At 41.0% G+C, this 19169-nt stretch overlaps 1 protein-coding gene across 2 annotated transcripts in view; it reads right to left on the bottom strand.

The window, feature by feature from the left end:
* The window catches only part of tln2a (talin 2a), a 71634-nt gene that overhangs the window by 16860 nt on the left and 35605 nt on the right, over positions 1 to 19169 (bottom strand). For both annotated transcript variants that reach the window (XM_088295877.1, XM_088295876.1), the window contains 29 exons: positions 18341 to 18442; positions 16987 to 17063; positions 16164 to 16344; positions 15669 to 15782; positions 15431 to 15539; positions 15128 to 15336; positions 13829 to 13927; positions 12371 to 12538; positions 12156 to 12290; positions 11758 to 11917; positions 11478 to 11644; positions 9483 to 9611; positions 9160 to 9273; positions 8393 to 8506; positions 7924 to 8058; positions 7579 to 7707; positions 7398 to 7500; positions 7073 to 7281; positions 6046 to 6165; positions 5764 to 5961; positions 4936 to 5075; positions 4454 to 4547; positions 4116 to 4205; positions 3894 to 4016; positions 3503 to 3646; positions 2795 to 2956; positions 2510 to 2650; positions 2263 to 2444; positions 1287 to 1419 (listed from right to left, as the gene is read on the bottom strand). In XM_088295877.1, coding sequence (XP_088152003.1) covers positions 1287 to 1419; positions 2263 to 2444; positions 2510 to 2650; positions 2795 to 2956; positions 3503 to 3646; positions 3894 to 4016; positions 4116 to 4205; positions 4454 to 4547; positions 4936 to 5075; positions 5764 to 5961; positions 6046 to 6165; positions 7073 to 7281; positions 7398 to 7500; positions 7579 to 7707; positions 7924 to 8058; positions 8393 to 8506; positions 9160 to 9273; positions 9483 to 9611; positions 11478 to 11644; positions 11758 to 11917; positions 12156 to 12290; positions 12371 to 12538; positions 13829 to 13927; positions 15128 to 15336; positions 15431 to 15539; positions 15669 to 15782; positions 16164 to 16344; positions 16987 to 17063; positions 18341 to 18442 — 3981 coding nt within the window. The remainder of the gene's footprint in view (positions 1 to 1286; positions 1420 to 2262; positions 2445 to 2509; positions 2651 to 2794; positions 2957 to 3502; positions 3647 to 3893; positions 4017 to 4115; positions 4206 to 4453; positions 4548 to 4935; positions 5076 to 5763; positions 5962 to 6045; positions 6166 to 7072; positions 7282 to 7397; positions 7501 to 7578; positions 7708 to 7923; positions 8059 to 8392; positions 8507 to 9159; positions 9274 to 9482; positions 9612 to 11477; positions 11645 to 11757; positions 11918 to 12155; positions 12291 to 12370; positions 12539 to 13828; positions 13928 to 15127; positions 15337 to 15430; positions 15540 to 15668; positions 15783 to 16163; positions 16345 to 16986; positions 17064 to 18340; positions 18443 to 19169) is intronic.

Raw genomic sequence — 19169 nt, 5'->3', positions numbered from 1 at the left:
AAAGAAGAGGAAATGTAAGTACATTTGTTCCTGTGTGGCCTTTAATGGGATAGGTAAAAAAAATAAATACAAATTGCATTCAAAGTGATTCATCTGCAACCTTGACATATTTGCCCTCAAACTAAAATATTTTCAGAGACAAAAATACATATCCAAAACTACCACTGTCTTTTTGTGTAAATACTTCACACACATCCTTGTAAAGAAATGCTCCGCATATATCAGACTGTGAGGAGATCTGCTGCAAAAGGCCGTGTTCAAAAAGTCTGGACTCCGGCTGTGTCATTGTAAAATTTTAAATCTTCTTTTGACGGAGCCATTTTTTAAAAATTCTTTTGCGCTTTTGGTCACTGTCATGTTGATATATGAAGTTCTTCTTCATCTTCAGCAGCAGAAGTCACATAACATAATTCCCAACCATGACTAAGGGCCCGGTTCCAGCTGATGAAAAACTGACCCAAAGCATGAAGCTACCGACTTCCTGCTTCACTGCAGGTGTGATGTTCTTTTGGTGATGAGCAGTGTTTTGTTAGCGGCAAACCTAGCGAGAGGAATTCTGGGCAAAAAGCTCAAGCTTCGTTTGATCAGACCAGAACATATTTTTTCCACATGGATTTGTGACGTTTCAAATGTTTGATTCTTATAAGAAAATGGTTCTGTTTTATCATCATAAGTCACAATAAAAACATGGGCGATTGATGTCACATAGTAGACATACACATTACTTGCCAGAAATTCCTGCAACTCCTTTAATCTTGCTGTTGGTCTCTTGGCAGTTTGCCTGACCAATTTGCTTTATTTATTTATTTAGTTAGTTTAAAATACACATCTGAGCAATGTTCAGTTGATAGTTAATGATTTGGAAATTCTTTTGTACTCCTATTCTGACTGATACATTTGATTTGATTTGCTGCAACATGTGACAAGAAAAATGTAAAAAAAATGTGATCAATTAATCTGACGATTCAAGTACGGGTAAGAAAAAAAGTAGAACGAAGAATCAACAGATCATCAGCGCAACGTCTAACCCATCTATACCGATTTATAACTTTTTGATGTATAAAAAAAAAAATGAAAAACTTAAAAATTAAGAAAAAGCTCTAAACTGATCTATCTTTTCGATGTGATGCTATGAACAAGCGGTTGACTTTAGTAAAAGCCATCATGTGTCATTTGTGCTTTATATCAAACTGTACAAAAAAAAAAGGATCGTAGTAGTAGTTGTATTAAAAAAAAAGAAGAAAAAAAAAGGCAATATGTCGAGTCCTTTCCCAACGCCTCCTTACCTCCAGAGAGATGTCGTCCCTGCTTGGTAAATTCTGGCTAACCGCAGCCAAAGAGGCCTGCTCAATGTCTCGAATACATTTGTTGATGTTATCGATGGACGAGTCACACTCCCGCTGGCCGGGGGCCTTGTCCCTGAGAAGGAAATGGGCCGCAGAGAGAGCAATAAAATGGATGGGGGAGCAAGGTTGAATGATGAAGAATAGGCGGTGAAGAATGCAGAGTTTGAAAGATTAAAGAAAGATGGCAAAGGAAGAAGGGGACAACAAGAACACAGGAAGGGAAGGAGCCATAAATGGTTAACTTCAAACACATAATTTGTTCAGAAACTAAAGTTACTGTATCTACTCTTAGCTCACGATTTGGCAAGTGCAAGCTACTCCCACAGTTAATAATTATGCATTTAACTCACTCACTGCCATTGACGGATAAATACGTCAAAGATCCATTTTTTTTCGCTCGGCTGATAGTAAATGAGTTAATAGTGTCCATAAACAACTCTAATTATTAAATACACAATTTAAAAATATTATTATGAGCTACTAACACATCGGCAAAGGAAAACGTGGGCTCAATATTTGGCCCCTTTCTTGTTATCCAACGATTTAGAATATTATCTACCCAATAATTTTTTATTGCATCTGTTCTCATTAGGGTTTCGATGAACCTGTATATTTTGGGAATTTTGGAGGAAGTCAGAGGGAGGGAATTCATAACTATGATGCAGATACTTATAGTGTATGAGTCGTAGTTGAGCAGTTGAGGTAAATGTTGGCTCACTATTTTGCAAAGACTCTTATACTGTGACTCAGTTTAATACGTCTTTGCAAAATGTGAACAAATGAATAACTATTAATAGCTATCATTCCACCTTTGTGCTGTGAATATATGAACTCAGAAACCTCATTTAGTAAAAAAATTAAATTAGATTATCTTTAACACAGGGACGCCCCCCCCCCCCCCCCCCCCACAACAAACCGGATGGCCGTGATGAGACTCTTGATGGAGTCGGAGACGGTTCGCGAATGACCGGCCAGAACAGACCAAGTGGGCGGATCTTTGGGGTTGATAACCAACGAGCGGGCAGTCTTGAGCAAGTAGGTGGAGCTGTCAAGCATGGAGCGTGCCGACCGGATGATGGGCTCCTGAGCCGCACAACCCTGCAAGGAAACACGTTGCTGGAAAATGTCTTAAACTAAACAACGAGCATCCGTCTGTAACTGACCTCGTGGCTGATCTGAGCCGGGATGCTTGCGAATTCTGGGTTGGACGCAAATATGGTCAGGTTTTCCACCGCTTCGATGAGCGGAGCCGTAGCCACTCGACACCTGTTCCTGTTCTCATCCGAGAAATCTCCATCGAGAGCCTAAGGGAGGAAATGACATCCAGAAAGGGTCACGAACAAGCTTTTGCTGTCAACCCGAAGAATCAAACTTGAAACAAAATGCGACGAATGAACTGATTCTGTGATCCAATGTTTACTCGATAAATGTAATTATGCTTCACCCACCTTAATGGTTTTGACGAGGTTGGCGGTGCTGTTGGCAACCTCCTTCGCCGACTGCACAAAGTGCCTCTTGGCAACTGGGTTGGTCGTCTTGGAGGAGGCCAGGCGGCAGGCGTTGCACAGCGCAGATGTGTGTTTTGCAACAATAGTGGCGGCGGAGAGCACCTGCAATATTAAGCAGTGTGGGTGGGTAAGTGATATGGGTGGCGAGGGCCATGAAAGGTCACTGCGACATTTACTCAAAAGTATCCCTGATTGCAATCTTGTATCAGCCCTCCAAGTGGAGAGCACAATTGCACCACTCATATGCAGACTATTTATGGCACAAACTAACTCTAACCTGTAATAAACAACAATACATGTTAGGCCAGGGGTGGGCAAACTTTTTGATTGGTGGGCCACAATGGGTTCTAAAATTTGACAGAAGAGCCGGACCAGGAGCAGATGGAGGGAGTGTTTTGGTAACCTCACCTCATCTGAGAAAAAAAATTCATTTAAATTTTAAATGAAAGTGAACAAAAGCATTACACCAAAATATATGTCTTTGACACACCACAATATTTAGAACATAAAACATAAACAAGGTTTATTCATTTAATTTTTTTCATGTTTGGCGGGCTGGATTAAAACGCTTAATGGGCCGCATGTGGCCCCCGGGCCGTAGTTTGCCCACGCCTGTGTTAGGCTGTTTCATTTTAGGGCGACATGTACCTGGGAGGCGCTACTCTCGGGGTCCACAAGATTCTGACAGGCCGTCTGAATCGCCTGGTTGGCTTTAGCAAACTGGATGGGGTCCACCAATCCCTGGTGACCTGCGTGACTGTTGGGATCGGACACACCCACCAGGTAGGACGCCTGAGGTAAGGGAAGAAAAATAAATAAGGCTGCTAACGATGAAAAGCCACAATATATAGACACCATGTTAAAAAAATGAATAATATTTTTTTGTTTGTTTTTTTTTTTACATTTTTATGCTACATTTAAACTTAAACATACGTCATCCACATTGCAATATGCCATTACAGACAGCTACATGCGTTCCACAAAAAAAAAAAAAATTAAAAAAAAAATCTGTGAATGACATTTAGGAATTTATACACACCTGCCCAGCGGCTTCAGTGAGCCCACACAGGGCCTTGGAGGCCAATCTGACGCAGTCTCCAAATGACATCACATCTCCCGTCTTGCAGTTCTGGGAAATTCCCGCCATTGACTCTCCCAAGACCTGGACAGAACACCACGAATGAAAAAAAAAGCGAAGCAACTTGACTCTTAGGGATGAGGGATGTTTTAGCTCAAAGCTGGTGGACCTGGAAAGGCCTACCTTGGAATTCTCCATGACACTCTCGATGCAGTCAAAGTAGGAGAGGTCATTGATGGGTTCATTGGGGTTTTCCAGCATTCCTCGGACAGCCTGCAAGAATTTAGTCGACTTCTATTACAAAAAAGGTCAAACATTCCACCGTTTCCTTTGACATAAAACCATTTGAAACAACAAAATTGGAACAACTTTGTTCTGACATGCTTCAAAATAAATACAAACACAGAACAATAAAATCTGAATAGATTCAAGCGAAAATGTGCTTAATAGAGTTGGAGAGCCAAACCACACTCCTCCAACCTGTTGCTTCATGGGAACCATTAAAAATGAGTGTGGTTTACCTCGAGCTCTCTCAGAGCATTATCACACTCCTTCTGACCGGGCGCCTGCTGAGTGCACAGCGTGATCAGCTGGTTGATGCTGTCAGTTACAGCTCTGAAAGAAGAACCGGGAAATGAAAATCGAAAGCAGTGAGTTTCAAGCTTTTTATACAAGTGATGACCAACAGGAAAATATAGTAGGCCTAAGTCTTTATAAAAACACCCCAAAAAAAAAAAAAAAGAAAAAAACACTTAAAATGAATTGCACATAAAAAATGGTCCCAAAATACCCCCCAAAAAATTAAAATGTAGATACTTAAAAGGTTTTAACAATGGAACAGATTTTTATTCAAATTGATTAAAAAAAAAAAAAAAAAAAGATTCTAGAAAATTTGACTCAGTGATTCTTTTGCATACCACTAGAGGGAGCTCTAGGGGCAAGTGGGCTCCCTCAAGGCAGGGAATTCATCGGCACCAATTCATGTAACACACTGCGGCGGTACCTCGCAGCGGCTGCTAGCAGGCTCTTGGCGTTGGCTGCGGCGGGATCCACGGACAAGCTCTTGGCGGCCAGCAGCAGCTTGCTGGAGGCCATGGAGATGTTCTTCAGGTTGCTGATCACCTGCACCTGGTCGTCCCTCTTCTGAGATGACGAGACAGAAAAAAAAAAAAAAACACATGAAACATTATTTGAAAAATGTTCATGAAGATGAAAGCACAATTCAGAGTTAACTGTAGTTGCGAATGTGCCTTGCGATTGGCCTGTTGACCAGATTACGATGTCCACCACGTCTCGCCCATAGTCATCTGCGACAGGCTCCAGCTCTTCCCGGATGCATACCATAATTTATGGCAATGGGTGGGTGATTGGGATACCAATACTGCGGTGCCTTGCTTTATAAAATGTGGCAACAACAAATATAAGCTCTGCCTTACGGGCTGGTCCTGACAGGTTCAATTTTTTTTTTTTTTTTTTATATTGACCCAAATGGGCAGAAGCACTCGGAAATTGGAGGATGCATGCTGGCAAAAGAAGTCAAACATGGAAAGCAGTCTGTACGCCATGCGCCATGTGTTTGAAATGTACGACAGGTGGCCACATATGAGCTTATTTTATATATATATATATATATATATATATATATATATATATATATTTTTTTTTTTTTTTTTTCCATTTACAGCATGTAATTCGCCGGCTCGACTAACCACAATTTAAACTGATAGTGTCTCATCTTATCTTAATTATTTTGTGTTATGTGCGATATACAGACAGTATTACATATATATAATATGCATTATGTGTCGAATTCACGGGAAGCAAGACGGACCTGAGTGTGCCCTGCCATCTCGATGCCGGCGTCAAGGAACTCGTCAAAGTCTTCGCTGAACTTCCCCGACGCCACCGCCAGCTGGCTGCTGGAGCCCCTGGTGGCGTGAACCACCTCGCCCGCAGACTGGTTCAGGTCGGCCGCCGTCTGGTTGAGCTCGCTCTGCGCCTCCTGAAAGCTCTTGGAGGCTGGCGGGATCTAAAAAGCAGAGGAAGACTTACAACATGTTGACTATGCTTATGAGGAAGAATTTTTACGCGAGGGAGATTTAGTTCAACTTACACTTTCAATGAGGAGTTTCTTGCTGGCCTCTCCGATGCTCTTGAGAGCCATGTCCACGTCCTTTTGGCCAGGCAGACAGTTGACGCAGTTGTTCAATGAATGAGACACGGCCTTGGCCACCTGCAGGTTCAAGAAAGACCACCGGAATATTTAAAACAATCACAAGCGTGATGATTTAAAATACAAAACGCTGCTTGCATGAACAAGCAGCTCCACATTTGAGTTTATCACAACAGGCTGGATTAATTAAGTTGGGAAAATGAGATAAGGCATAAATCATGCAGGATGTTTTGCTTATAAAACTTGCCACCTGCTTAATTACGACGCTTTCCCTTGCTTAATATGACAGATGTTGAGCTGATTACTTCCCTCACCTGCATGTAAATATTTACCAGAAAGACTCTCTGATCAGGCAATTGCAGGTTTAAGGAAGTCTCACTAACTTTTTAAGGAAACTTCAAACCAATTACTACGTATGATGATTAGGAATATCGGTATGACGTTACAATAGTTCACATTTGTACAAAATAATTTGAACATTTTTGAACCGGCAAAAGTGAATTATTGTTGGCGCTTCAGATCATTTCAATCGGCTTTTTGGTAAAAGACAAATCAATGCATTACAAATTTGTTCAAAGAAAAAGAAAATAAATATAGAAATTGTTAATTGTGCCAGGGGCAATTCTAAGACATTTTAATGGTGAATTTATGGCTATGAAGAATAATTGACGTCTTAATTTAAGAAAATAATTATTATATTATAATATTTTGGTTATACTATTAACTGTGAGTTTAATTATCTTTTTTTTTTTTTTTTATATATACAGGTGTGGATGTGGCCATAACTAATGACTAGTGAGCGTATTTTGTGCCGAAGGAAGATCAGCTGCTTAAGAGATGATACACGAGTTTTATACTGACAAATAACTAAATAAATAAATAAATGAAATCAAATAAAATAATTAAAAAAATTATCATAAAAGATAAATAAAAAATAAATAAAATAAAATAAAATGTCAGATCTCACCTGAGCCAACCTCTGCTGGCTCTCAGCATCTCCGGGACAGATAAGCGCCTCCTTGGCCTCGTGGATGAGAAGCGCAGAGCCCTCCATGACGTCGCGGGCCGAGTCCAGCATGGCGGCGGCGGCTTTGGGATCAGTTGTGGAGGCGGCGACTCCGCGGGCCGCCTGGGCCAGCGTCTTCAAGGCCTGTGCCGTTTCCCTGGCTGCGATGCCTACCGCACAGTGCATGAACTGTGTTGCTCACAACAGGATTTTAAAAAAACAAAATGCCTTTTCGAACATTGTCACAGCGCAACGGAAGCCAAGCGGTCAAAATGACACTACCAACCTGTGTAATGTTCATTGCCTTGTGCAGCACAAGTGAGAAGCTGAGCCATGGACGAGCCAACTGATTTGGACGTGCTGCCCAACTCCTGAGCGCACTTCTCCAACTAAAGAAGAAAATACAACTTTAGACAGAACGTAAATTGCAATTTCTTATTTTCATGAGTGAAGCGACTTTTTCTTACAGATTCTCCCGGCAGCGGTTTCAGCTGCGCATTACCGGCAGCCAACCTGGCGTCCTGCAGCTCACTTTTCAGCGTTTGGATGGCGGTGAGCGCAGAATCGATTTCCATGGGGCCACAAGCTTCATGAGCCTAGAAAAACACAAAAACGTTTCAAATTGCAATGGCAACACAAATCAAGTATTACTCGATACATATTTCTCAGTCTGCTTTGCACTTAATCTCCCTTGTTTTCACTTAATGAGGTCACTTGTTGCTAGGCAGATTTCAGCATCCGAGCAACTCAACTCATAAAACAGCAAAACAGAAATTATTTTTGTACTCTCACAACGAAAATTTGTCGGCTACCTTCTGTGCGGCTGTCCTCAGCTCGGCCAGGCAAGTGGCCAGGTTCTTGGCACACTGACCCAGTTGCATGGCTGCAGCCTGATCCGTCACCGTGGGGACGGATGACTTTGCGGAGGTCACCATCTTACTACCCGGCTGTGAAGAGCAGCGAACATCAATAGATCTATGCATAAATTTGCTTTGCAAATCAAAACTCCATGAAGTTTATGATAAACCGTATTTTGTCAAATAATGGCCGTCCCTAATACACCACAGGAGTGCCTCTTTGGAAATAAGTTTGAAAAAAAAATAGGTTGTGGGTCCATTTTAAAAATGTCCCAACATGGAACTATCGCTATTTATACTTTCTTCAGCCTCATTCCCAAAGTAGTCGCGACAATTCTGGGGCATCAAGTTTCAACGTTCCCTTGCCATAAACGCAAGTGTCTAAGTGAGTGTGTGCGTGTGTGTGTGTGTGTGTGTGTTGCACCTGTAGGAAATTCTGGCTGGCAATAATGAGGGCAAGTTGTGCACTAATGTCATCTGGTTTGGCCTGACTGCTGCGCACTCCCTGGACCAGCTGAGGGATGTGGTCAGCCACCGCCTAAATAATACACAAGAAAAAATTGGCAATCGATGGTTAATTATGAATGGTAATAAATTTGGTCAAGATTTAAAGGGGAAGTCAACCCAAAAAAATCGACTTTACAAGAAAATGTTCTATGCAGGCCCACAAGACTAAACATGGCATTCTGATTAATATTGTGTTGTGTAATATGAGTACAATCCATCCGTTTTTGTCCATCTCAGGGGGCGGCCATTTTGCCGCTCGCTGTCGAGTGAAAATGACATCACAGTTGCTCGGTGCTCAGATAACAAGCAATCATGACTCAGCTTCGGAAAACAGGTGAGCCGTGATTGGTCGTTACCTGAGCCCCGGAACCACTGTGATGTCATTTTAAGGCAACAGAAATCACAAAATGGCCGCCCCCTGAGATGGCGAAGATTGGGTAGATTTTGCTGCTTAACTCATATTTCACAAACGCAATATTAATCAGAATGACGTGTTTAGCTTTAGTGAAAGCGCATAGAACATTTTATTGCAAATATTTTTTTAGGCTTGACATCCCCTTTAATGCTCAAACGAATTAGACTTAACATGAAACGGTTGCTACAGTCACATAGTAAGTAATAATTATTCAAAACTATCCTTGGACAATGAGCAACATTGCTGCAACTTTTGCCGACCATGCTCACCTTGCAGCTCTGAACTAACTGCTGGTGAGCGGCTGTGTTCTTGTTGGAGGCGGCGGCATTCTGAGCGGCGGCGATGGTTTGCGTGGCAGCGGCCGCACCTTGCTTGGCAGCATTCTGAAGCACAAAACACACACCCCAAATCACTCCCACCAATCCAACTGATAAAATCACCAATGTGGGAAAAGAAAGGGACGTAAAATGATACATTTCGGACTGGGCTAGCTGAAATTGAACATCTCTGTTTTTGAAATCCCAAAATGCAATAGGGGTTCAAATCAGTCCTCTTCGCCCACTTAGCCCCCCTCAATCGGACCACCGCCGACCTCCAGTCTGTTGATCAGCTTCTTCTTGATGGCGTTCTGAGCGGCAGCGTTGGTGGCCACTCGCAGACCTTCAGCGGCCTCCCTCAGTCGCTGCTGCTGATCTTCGTTTTCAGGATAGGCCGCTGCACCCTGGGAGCGCACAAGAAATTCGTTTAACCTTGGCCAGCCGTGATTATGTCTACAAAGTACATTTGAAAACGTTCTCTTTTTGCTACGGGTAAAATTTCATTTCAGACCAGTCGAGTTCATTGCCGTCGTCTGCCTGTTGACGCCGATGAAACCGAACAGGTCATTTGCATAATTATGAAAATCTGCTAATTCCAGCGTGACTAATGACGACTCGGCTTCCATGAGAGGGCCGACACTTACGAGCTTTTCAAGTCTCGTGCATTGTTCACTGCGCCATTATAATGTGCAGAAACACGGAAGAAGATCAAATAATAAGCGGTATCCAGAAATCTTAAATATCATCAGTTGCCATGGCAACGGTGCCCAGATAAATTCCAGCAGATATGTGTGAAGAGACAACTGTTGGTAAATGAAGGCTTAATTTAAAATAAATAGCTGAAGGGTGTCTTTTCATTGCCGTGGTGGAAAGTGGATGGCTCTGGATAGAGTTTGAGCCAGTTGACAGACAAATTAATTGAACAAATGAATCATCTTATTTTAGGATGTTAACCCTTTGTCGCAAGTGTCATGGAGTATGCTAAGTTTTTGAGTCGGCATATTATTAGCTGCGACACCTCTGGGCTTCAGTTGTTTCAACGCATGAATGTGTCCTAAGTTTAGGGTTACAGTCATTTGTAAGGGGTTATTACGCAGGCTAAATTCGGATCAAACGGCACATGAGCCGTATTGAGGCGTCCTTTGAATCGCAGGGACTTAACATTCATACACATCAGTGCCAACTTGCAGTTTGGGGGTGTTTTCTGGGCTTTGATCATCGTCCAGACTAATTGAGTGGAGCCAAAGTGAAACAATGAGCGGAGGCAGAGTTTTGTTTTATAATCCTGTACAGACTTAATTAAAATGTCAAACTAAAAGTACAGTTCAATGTCAGGTCAGATGTTTTTAATTCCGACTGACGTAGGGAATGACTATTTGGTTAAGTCATTACTCACTCACTGGCCACTTTGTCAAAGTACAGTTGCACAACTTCATGGGATTTAATATAGTGTGAAAGATGCATCAAATTTTGGTAGAGGTCATTAATCAAACAAAGTTTACACTGATACAGAACATACTGCTATATGAATAAAATTGTATTCTATTGTATTGCATCATAGATAGCTGTTTTTAATATTTTTCTAAAATTATGCAATGTTGTTGGATGACTGGACCACATTGGACAGGGCAAGTGTCTTATGGAAATGTACAGTAAATCTATTACGTCCAGTCAAAGTCAAACCGCTGCTTTAATTATCATTAAGTATTCTTATTAATGATCAATTATTATTTACTATTATTAATTATTATTATTAATTGTAATTATTTTTTTAATTTAGTATTGATCAGTATTAATCAGTATGAATGATTATTATTAATAATAAAATACCATTATTATTAATATTTATCATTATTATTTATTGTTATCAATTATTATTATTAGTTATTGTTTTTCATTATTAGTTATTATTAATATTATGTCATTATTAACAATTATATTATTAGACTGCATATACAAATTCAATATCTTATTTTAATATAATTTTTATTCAGTAGGCCATTTATCCTGGATAAATTATGCCACAATGTAATTAATTTTAGGGTTTTCTTTTCCTTTTTTTTTTTTTTTTGCTGTGTGCAAAGCATTATTTTGTGCATAATTTTCTCTCCAGGCACATATTAAATTGCCTGCTATTTTGTTGTTCAAAGTTGAATAAGCTCCAAAAAAAAATTGTAGACGTGAAATGCACTGTAGTAGTAGTAGTAGTAATAGATTGTAAATTGTAGGACGGCCAGTTGTTAAATGCTGAGAGAGAATGAAGTAAATACCTTGGCCGCTTCCACCATCCTGGCAGTGGCGTCGGCCAACAATTTAGCCGCCGCAAGCAACTTCTTGGAGTTGTCCACATCCACTTCGATTTCAGCGTCTGACCTCATGGCGTTCACCAGGTCCGAAGTGGCCTGGGCCAGCACCCGGGCCTGACGGACCATCTCACCTGAGAGGAGGAGAGTTGGAGGCATGTATTAAAATTGGAATAGCATTTTCCTGAAGTCAATTCGTCTGAACATTTGCGTTCTACGATATATTTGTTCTTGATTTTGGACTGACCTGCATCTCCCATGGAGGTGAAGATGCTCTCAGTGACGGTCATGATGGTGTCAGTGGCCTGGTCGTAGCGACCGATGGGCTCTCCTCTGGAGGTGTACTGGCGGACGTGTTGCAGCAAATCTTCCAGCGCTTGATTCACCACGCTGGCTGCCGCGCTCACCTACAAAACATGACCACACACTTCCTTAACTGATGTACGACAAAAATGCCATTTAAAAGAAAATGCCCAAAACCTCCCTCCACCCAAAAAAAACCCCGAAATAAATAAATAAATAAGTAAATACTGCTGATTAGTCAATTTGATCACAAATTAAAATGATAAAAAACAGCTACGACAGAATACCGAACCGCCATATAAAGACACCACGGCCATCTTGGCGGCGGTAATAACAAGCGACCTGTTTGAGGAGTTCTCCGTCCTCCGTGGCCGAGAGGCAGGCCTGCACGCAGCTCTCCACCGAGCGGTCCACCAGCTTCCCGGCTTCGATGAGCTGCTCCTGGCAAACGGGGGAGCTGATCGTGGGACTCACCACCTACGAGCATATGCGAGGAGACGTCATGACGATGATGATGGATGATCACTTCGCAAGGTTTATTCTGGTTTCTGCAGTACCTTGGCACACGCCACCAGCTGCGAGGTGGACAGGGCACACTGCGTGGCGGCGGCGATGACTCGGTTCTGTAGAACCGTGTCCTCTGCGACCTGGGCCACGTTCTTTGCTTTCAAGACCATCATGGCGGCAGCATTGGCCACTGCCTTTGCCAAGTTCATGAGGACATCCTGCACAAGAAGCAAAGTCAAAAGGATTAATCACCATACTTGAAAAGGGAATACAAAATCTTGGATGGAAGGAATGTGTGCGAATTTATGGAGACATTCAGTATAATATAATGCTGCACCGCAACATGATGGGCATGTTTGCTAATTAATGTAGCTAATTTCTAGCCCGTCTATGATTATATGTTGGCATTAAGCTAGCGCACTTTTCTAAAAAAAATGGTTTGGTTGAACATTTGGTGTTTAAATAGACAATGTTTAATGTTGTGTTGCTGCTCCATGTAAGCTAAAGTAGCAGATGTTTGAAGCTTTATAACGAATAAAACATCTTTGCTAATTCCCATTAGCATTATGCTAGTAGACTAGATAAAAGGTTGCGGTTTCGCGCCATTCCTGGATGAAAGTAATTTTGCTTCAACGGTTCGGTGTCTAAAAACACAATGTTTATTTTGATGTTACTTGTCACTTTTATACAAAATCCAACTGGGAGTGAGAAATAAAACGCTTGGCGTAAGCAGGCTTTTTCTCATTTGGTCAACTGCTAGCGATAGTCTTATTTTTTTTCTCAAAATGAAATATAGAGAGAACAGATGATACGGAGTACTTTAAAAGTATGTTTTGAAAAGTAATAAACATCTCCATGATAAACAGGGTGCCACAATATTTTATATTTCACATTTAATACAGAGTGTGTTTTTAATCTCCATAATACATAGAGCGGTGTTTTTTGTTAGCATGCACTTGACTGTCATAGCTCCGATCAGGTCTCCATGTATTCAATCTGTTTTCCCAATTTTTTTTTTTCCGCATGTTCCACAAAAATCACGTTTTGTCGTCTATCGTCGACACAAGACCTGCACTGAAATCTCCATGTCCTTTGTATGCTGAAATTGCAAAAGTAAGCGGAAATTTTTTGTTTAGCATGTCCACAACTACGGCATTTGTTTTTTTAAACACGCATGCTTCCACAACTTTACATGAAAATCTATTCTCAAAAATGTGTGTGTGTTTTAGGTGAAAAAAAAGGTCATACAATTGTTTATGTATGTGTTTTTGTGTGTGATTATTGTTCAACTAAATTGTTATTTAAAGTGTGATATTTATGAATAACTCATAATCCACATATTTTCCCTTTTTCTGTTATATAATTGGTTGGCCAGCCTTTGAACGCCTTTTCACGTTCACTGAAAATTGAAAGTAGATTTTATTTTCGAAATTATTTAGAAAATAGTCGAAGATGTAAACATAGCTTGAAGTGCATCATTTTGACGAGTGAATGAGCACCATGGTTACCTGGAACCTCTCGTCTGTTTCGTTCTCTCCAATCTGACGGAGGAGGTCTCCACTGGCTTGTCCGATGCTGCCTGCTGCCGTCAGCACCGTCTGTCTGGGCTGAACACACACAAACGCGCACACACTGCTTGAAAAGGAGCTTCTGCTGAATCTGTCTGAGGGACTTGATATTGCCTCAATGCCGCATTTGAAAATATTCCAACATGAAAGAGCATCTCGCAACACACACAAGAATATACAATAAAGGGACTCATAAGAGCTGAGGATTATTATTAGCTGACGGGTTTTTTTTTTTGACTGCGGGAGAAACTCTGAACAAATGTCAATAAGATCGTTACAGTGCCGCAGCACAAGTCGGTAAAGTCAACTCCATTATTCATTACTACGCCAGTCGACAAGCCACTTGCTGTCTTCTGTTAAAGACTGAAAATGCCTTGCAGCCAGCTTCACGTCAGTCACGGTTATTTATGCAGTCAGCACAACATACATCCATATTTAAGAAAGCGGCAAGGCAAAGTCGTATGACTCAGAGATTGCACATTTCATTCTGGGTCTCTAGGTGAGCAGTTCATTTGGAAACAACAAAGAAAAGTAATTAAGTTATTCAATCCGTAAAACATACATATACATTTTCAAAAACGTAGTCCCCACCTCCCAAAGACGTATTTATACGTCTTAGCCTTTTTTTTTTTTTTTTGCGTCATAACTCCGGGTTTTTATCGCATTACAACACAATATTCTGTTGGCCTCACAAAATCCATCAAATTCCAGAAAAACGCTGGAATTGAGTGGTTTCCTCGAGTGAGTTAAAGTATATAGAAAGCCCTGTGTGTCACCAGAAAAAAAATCAAAGTAAACCTTGCTGGCTACCTTGTCATAATTCAAATGAGCTGACAATTTATGGAGTGACACTTAAGCCTTTTTTTTCCTTCTGATAAAATAAAAATAAAAAAAAATAAAAAGAAGTACTCTTTGATACTTAATGTTATATTCCTGCAATTTTGAAAATCAGTCCCTCAAGGACTTATTTTTGCCTGCACCAAACCCGATGTAAAATAAATAAATAAATAAATAAAGTTTTACTGTGTTGTTAACAGACAGGTCCCCAAAAAATGAACAGCTTCATTGTTTATGACACCCATAACACCAAGTTGGCTGATAATCACCCAGCCCAGTTTTTAACACTACAAACACACAGTTGGCCCACTAAACAAACAAAATGTCAGCGCCAAACCCGATGTCTGGTTTAAGTCATAGCAAATAAACCCTCACGGTACATTAACGCCTAATTCCCCTTACCTCTCCGGAGGCTGGCTCCACGGCTTTGAGCAGGTCAGACACGGCTCCGGCCAGCGTCCTTGCGGCCTTCATCAGGTCATTACCGCCGCCCACCTCGTCCTCCATGAGAGCGGCCAACAGCTTAACGCCCTTTGACATCTCCGTCAGGTTGGAGGAGATGGTGGTGATGGCGCAGCCCACTGCCGTGTAGTCAGTGTCGGTCGGGTCACCTGGCGGGGAGAGTTGATTTAAATCGTGACATTTTTAAGAAAGACGGGTTATAGGAACAAAATTAAAAAAATGAGCAGGTTGGCGGTTACTGACCAGCAGTGAGGTTGACGACGGAAGCGGTTCCTGCTGTGATGGCGTCAACCTGAGAGTGAATCTCGTGTTTGGATTCGTCCATCTTGTTCTGGATCCAAACCTTGGACGCCTGCACACATCAGAAGACAATTGAAAGTCCAGACACCGAGTGGAATAAATCTATTCATCAGATATATAGTACAAGGAGACCTAAAACAAATCGAGTCGCTGTGCTCATATTCATTATAAATGAACACACCATGTCCTGTCCAAGTGGAGGCAGATCATCGACCTCCCCCAGGTCAATCTGGGCCTTCTGCACAGCCTGCATACTGGTGTTGATGGTTCCCATTAGAGCTTGCTGTGCTGAACTCTGCAAAGGAAACAAACATTTTTAAGTAAATCATTGTTGCGTGGCGTGAAAACCAAAAATAAGTTCCCTGCACAGTATGAAAGACCATCTTCAACACTTCTGTTAATTGGCTCTAGACCGAGACGCAAAATGTTAATTGAGCTGCTGTCATTTGGGGACACTAACATCACAGTAGTGTAACTAATCATGATAGCAAACATTGCCGTTCTTAATTATATATAGACTGAACAAAAGTGGTCAAAAGGTTGACCCTTGAGGGACCCCACATCATGACCATTCAATCAGATTCAAATCTTCCAAAGGTCACAAAATGACTTCTCCCGCTCACCCATAATGTAAAAATTGCCACTTGAAGCATGAAGTGGGCCAGCGTGTTCTTACCAGCGGTGGCATGTGTCCACGGTGCATCTGACCCATGGTGATCTGCTGCTGAGGAGACGGCATGGAGCCCACGCTGAGCGACTCGGTGCCGATGGAGCCGGATCGGATCACTCCGGGCAACGCCACCGAGCCGTGCTCCGCCCGGCCTACGCGGTTAAACTGCTGTTGGAGGATGGTGGACCTAAAGGTGCCGACCAACCAGCATTCGTTAGCGACACGCATAAAAACAAGAACGATGGGAAGCTGAGGTTATGATGGGAAAATGAGCCTGTGCGCCTAATCAGGAAATGTTTGGATCGGGCCTTCGCTTTTCCAGTGCTGCAAAATTTCCTCCAGAGATTATCTCCTGGGATAAAGTCCGGAGGAGGAAGCGCTAGTGTGGTGAAATGAAGTCCTGGAAGATAGATGTGTGAACTGTGCTCCAATTTGGGATGGAGGAGGAAATTGGAAAAAAGGATCTCGTGTGATATGGTGTTTTTGTAAGACGAGAATGTAATAACATTGTGTTATTATAATAACACCATCATTGCACAGCTGATAAGAGTAGACTGCAGCTCAAGCGTATGCGTCTTAGTTGTAATTCAAATTAAAGAGACCTAAACACTTTCATTTTTTATCCAGCAGGCTATTTGCAATTAATTTTTTTTGGGGGGGGGTCAGATTGTTTTATTGTTAATTTCTGAGGTTGCAGCATTTCTCTCCTTACACTTCAATTAAATGAAAAGTATGAATGTATCATTATTATAAATAATATGATGGAGGCCAGGTTGAATGGTAATAATAAATAAATATTTTATTATGTTGATGGTTCTTATGCGCTTACTTTTTAGGCGATACAGATTCCTCGAGCATGGTTGCTTCCTCATCACCCTCCAATCCAAAACGATCCTTGCTTTGTTTCTGGAAAGGGGTCACAAAAGAGAAAAAAAAAATGCTCACAGCGATCAGTTTTTTAAATAATATAGAGTATACTACTTTTATGTGGTGGAACTTGGAAAACTGAATTAAATTAAATTTGCCTTCAAGTGGCAGAAAAAATTCCTACAGAATTTTATTATCCAGTGAAGCAAGGATTTAAAAGAAATAAATTGTTCGCTTACACGATTTATGATTACATACGCCAGCAAAAGCTACTCATCCATCCATCCTCATTAAAGTTACGGCTGACCTGGAGTCTATCCCAGCCGACTTTGAGCAAGAAGCGGGATATAGTGATGGGAAAATGAAGCTTCAAATTTGCTTCGTGAACCAGCTGCTTTATTTTTGAGTCCTCTAGATGACACTGTTGCTTAAAATAAAGGGTTTGAAAAATGTCAAGTCAGTGTGCTTTCAGCCCAATGTTGAACCGAGAGTGCCATCTACAGGAGTCTAAAAATACTACAACTGGTTCATGAAGCAGATTTGAAGCTTCGTTTAGCCATCCCGAGCGGGGATACCCCGGACTGATTGCCAGTCAACCGCAGGAATCTTATAACACGGCAAGTTAGGCAACCATTCACTACACATTCGTAACTAAGACAAAAAAAAATATTCTTCAATAAACCAACTAACTACGAATGTTTTTGGACGCCAAAACATACACAAGCACTGAGAGAACAAAGTGCAAACTACTCAGGTTTTCATGCTGCCCTGCGCAAATTAATAAAATCCAATTGAAGAATTTCAAATATTTAAAAGATATTGAGCAACACATTTATGATAGCGATTGCAGTTTCAAGAGGTAAAGAACTGTAATGAATTAAAAACAAAACAAGAGCTGAATTAATTAAACAAAACGTTTAAATTTAAATGTAAAAATCAAATAAAAAAAATTCATAAAAAAAAAACAAAAAAAAACAATAAATAACTGATGAAAGATATGCTAATTAAACGTAAACCCAGTAGCGCTCCGACGTCAGCAGACTCGGTCACGTCAATTAGTGGAGGCCAGAGTTCAAAGCAAACATGGTGAAGCAGCATTTACCTGTTATGCTGCATGCAAAAGGAATACATTGCCAACAGTACGGTAAGTCATTTTAGTAAGCTACTCGTTATTTCTTTACAATGACGTAAATTATTTTGTCCTGAAATACTTTTGAATTCATTTTTTAATTATGTGATTCCTGAGAGCAAATGTTGCTTCAAAAAAGTACTGTGTAGACACAAATAAGGAAGGATATATAAAATAAACCCCTCACCTTTTTCAGGATGATGTCGATGTAACCCGCAATGAGCTGAGAGATTTGCTCGCCTTCTGTGGTCTGCACAGAGTAGTAGCTCTCCTGGTACTCGCCAAAGTCCTGCACAAACACAATTAAAAACAATACGGTCAATTCTTTAAGCTTCGACTGTATACAGAACAAACTGATCCGACACCCAAACCGAAGATAATTAGTAGTTCACAAGGAAGCAGGCTAATCCCACTAAGATCATCTGAATTAACAGCAGGAAAAGGGAGGCCAGGTCGGTTGTAACCGCAAGATGTAAATCATGTCGCTCATTGACTGGTGGGTGCACACGTAAAGTGGAATATCGATGAGTGAGGAGACGCGTTCGGTCAAACAAGAGCACGAGGGAATTTAAGAAGCGAGGGAATCGGTCGGGTTGACTGAGCTCCCGGAGTGCTGATTTATAAACAGTGAGGCATGGCCAAGTGTGCCTTAGGGTGAGGGGGGTGGGGTGGGGGGGGGGGGGGGGGACATTATTGTGGATGTCTGTGGAAGGGAACAGCATTACAGTGGAACCACTAAATATGAACAAAATAAATAAATAATAAAATACATACAGCAGATTGCAAGTTTAATTTCCTCTTGAGAGATCATAATCAGTAAAATAATTATAAAAAAAAATTATGATTTTTTGCATGGTGTGTAACAAAATACACACATAATGTGTACTTATTGATGGGGACTGTTTTTGTTTTAATATATATATTTTGTTTTCTTATCTTATAAATACTCCAAATTTATTTAAAAAAATAAAAAATAAAATAAAATAAAAAATCAACTAATACTAAATCTAACATTA

This window comes from Idiotropiscis lumnitzeri, chromosome 5 (genome assembly GCF_059441095.1).
Source record: "Idiotropiscis lumnitzeri isolate Australia: NSW breed Sydney's pygmy pipehorse chromosome 5, RoL_Ilum_1.0, whole genome shotgun sequence".
Lineage (NCBI taxonomy): Eukaryota > Metazoa > Chordata > Actinopteri > Syngnathiformes > Syngnathidae > Idiotropiscis > Idiotropiscis lumnitzeri.
Note: the sequence above shows the minus strand (reverse complement) of the source record. Positions and strands in the feature narration are given on the sequence as shown.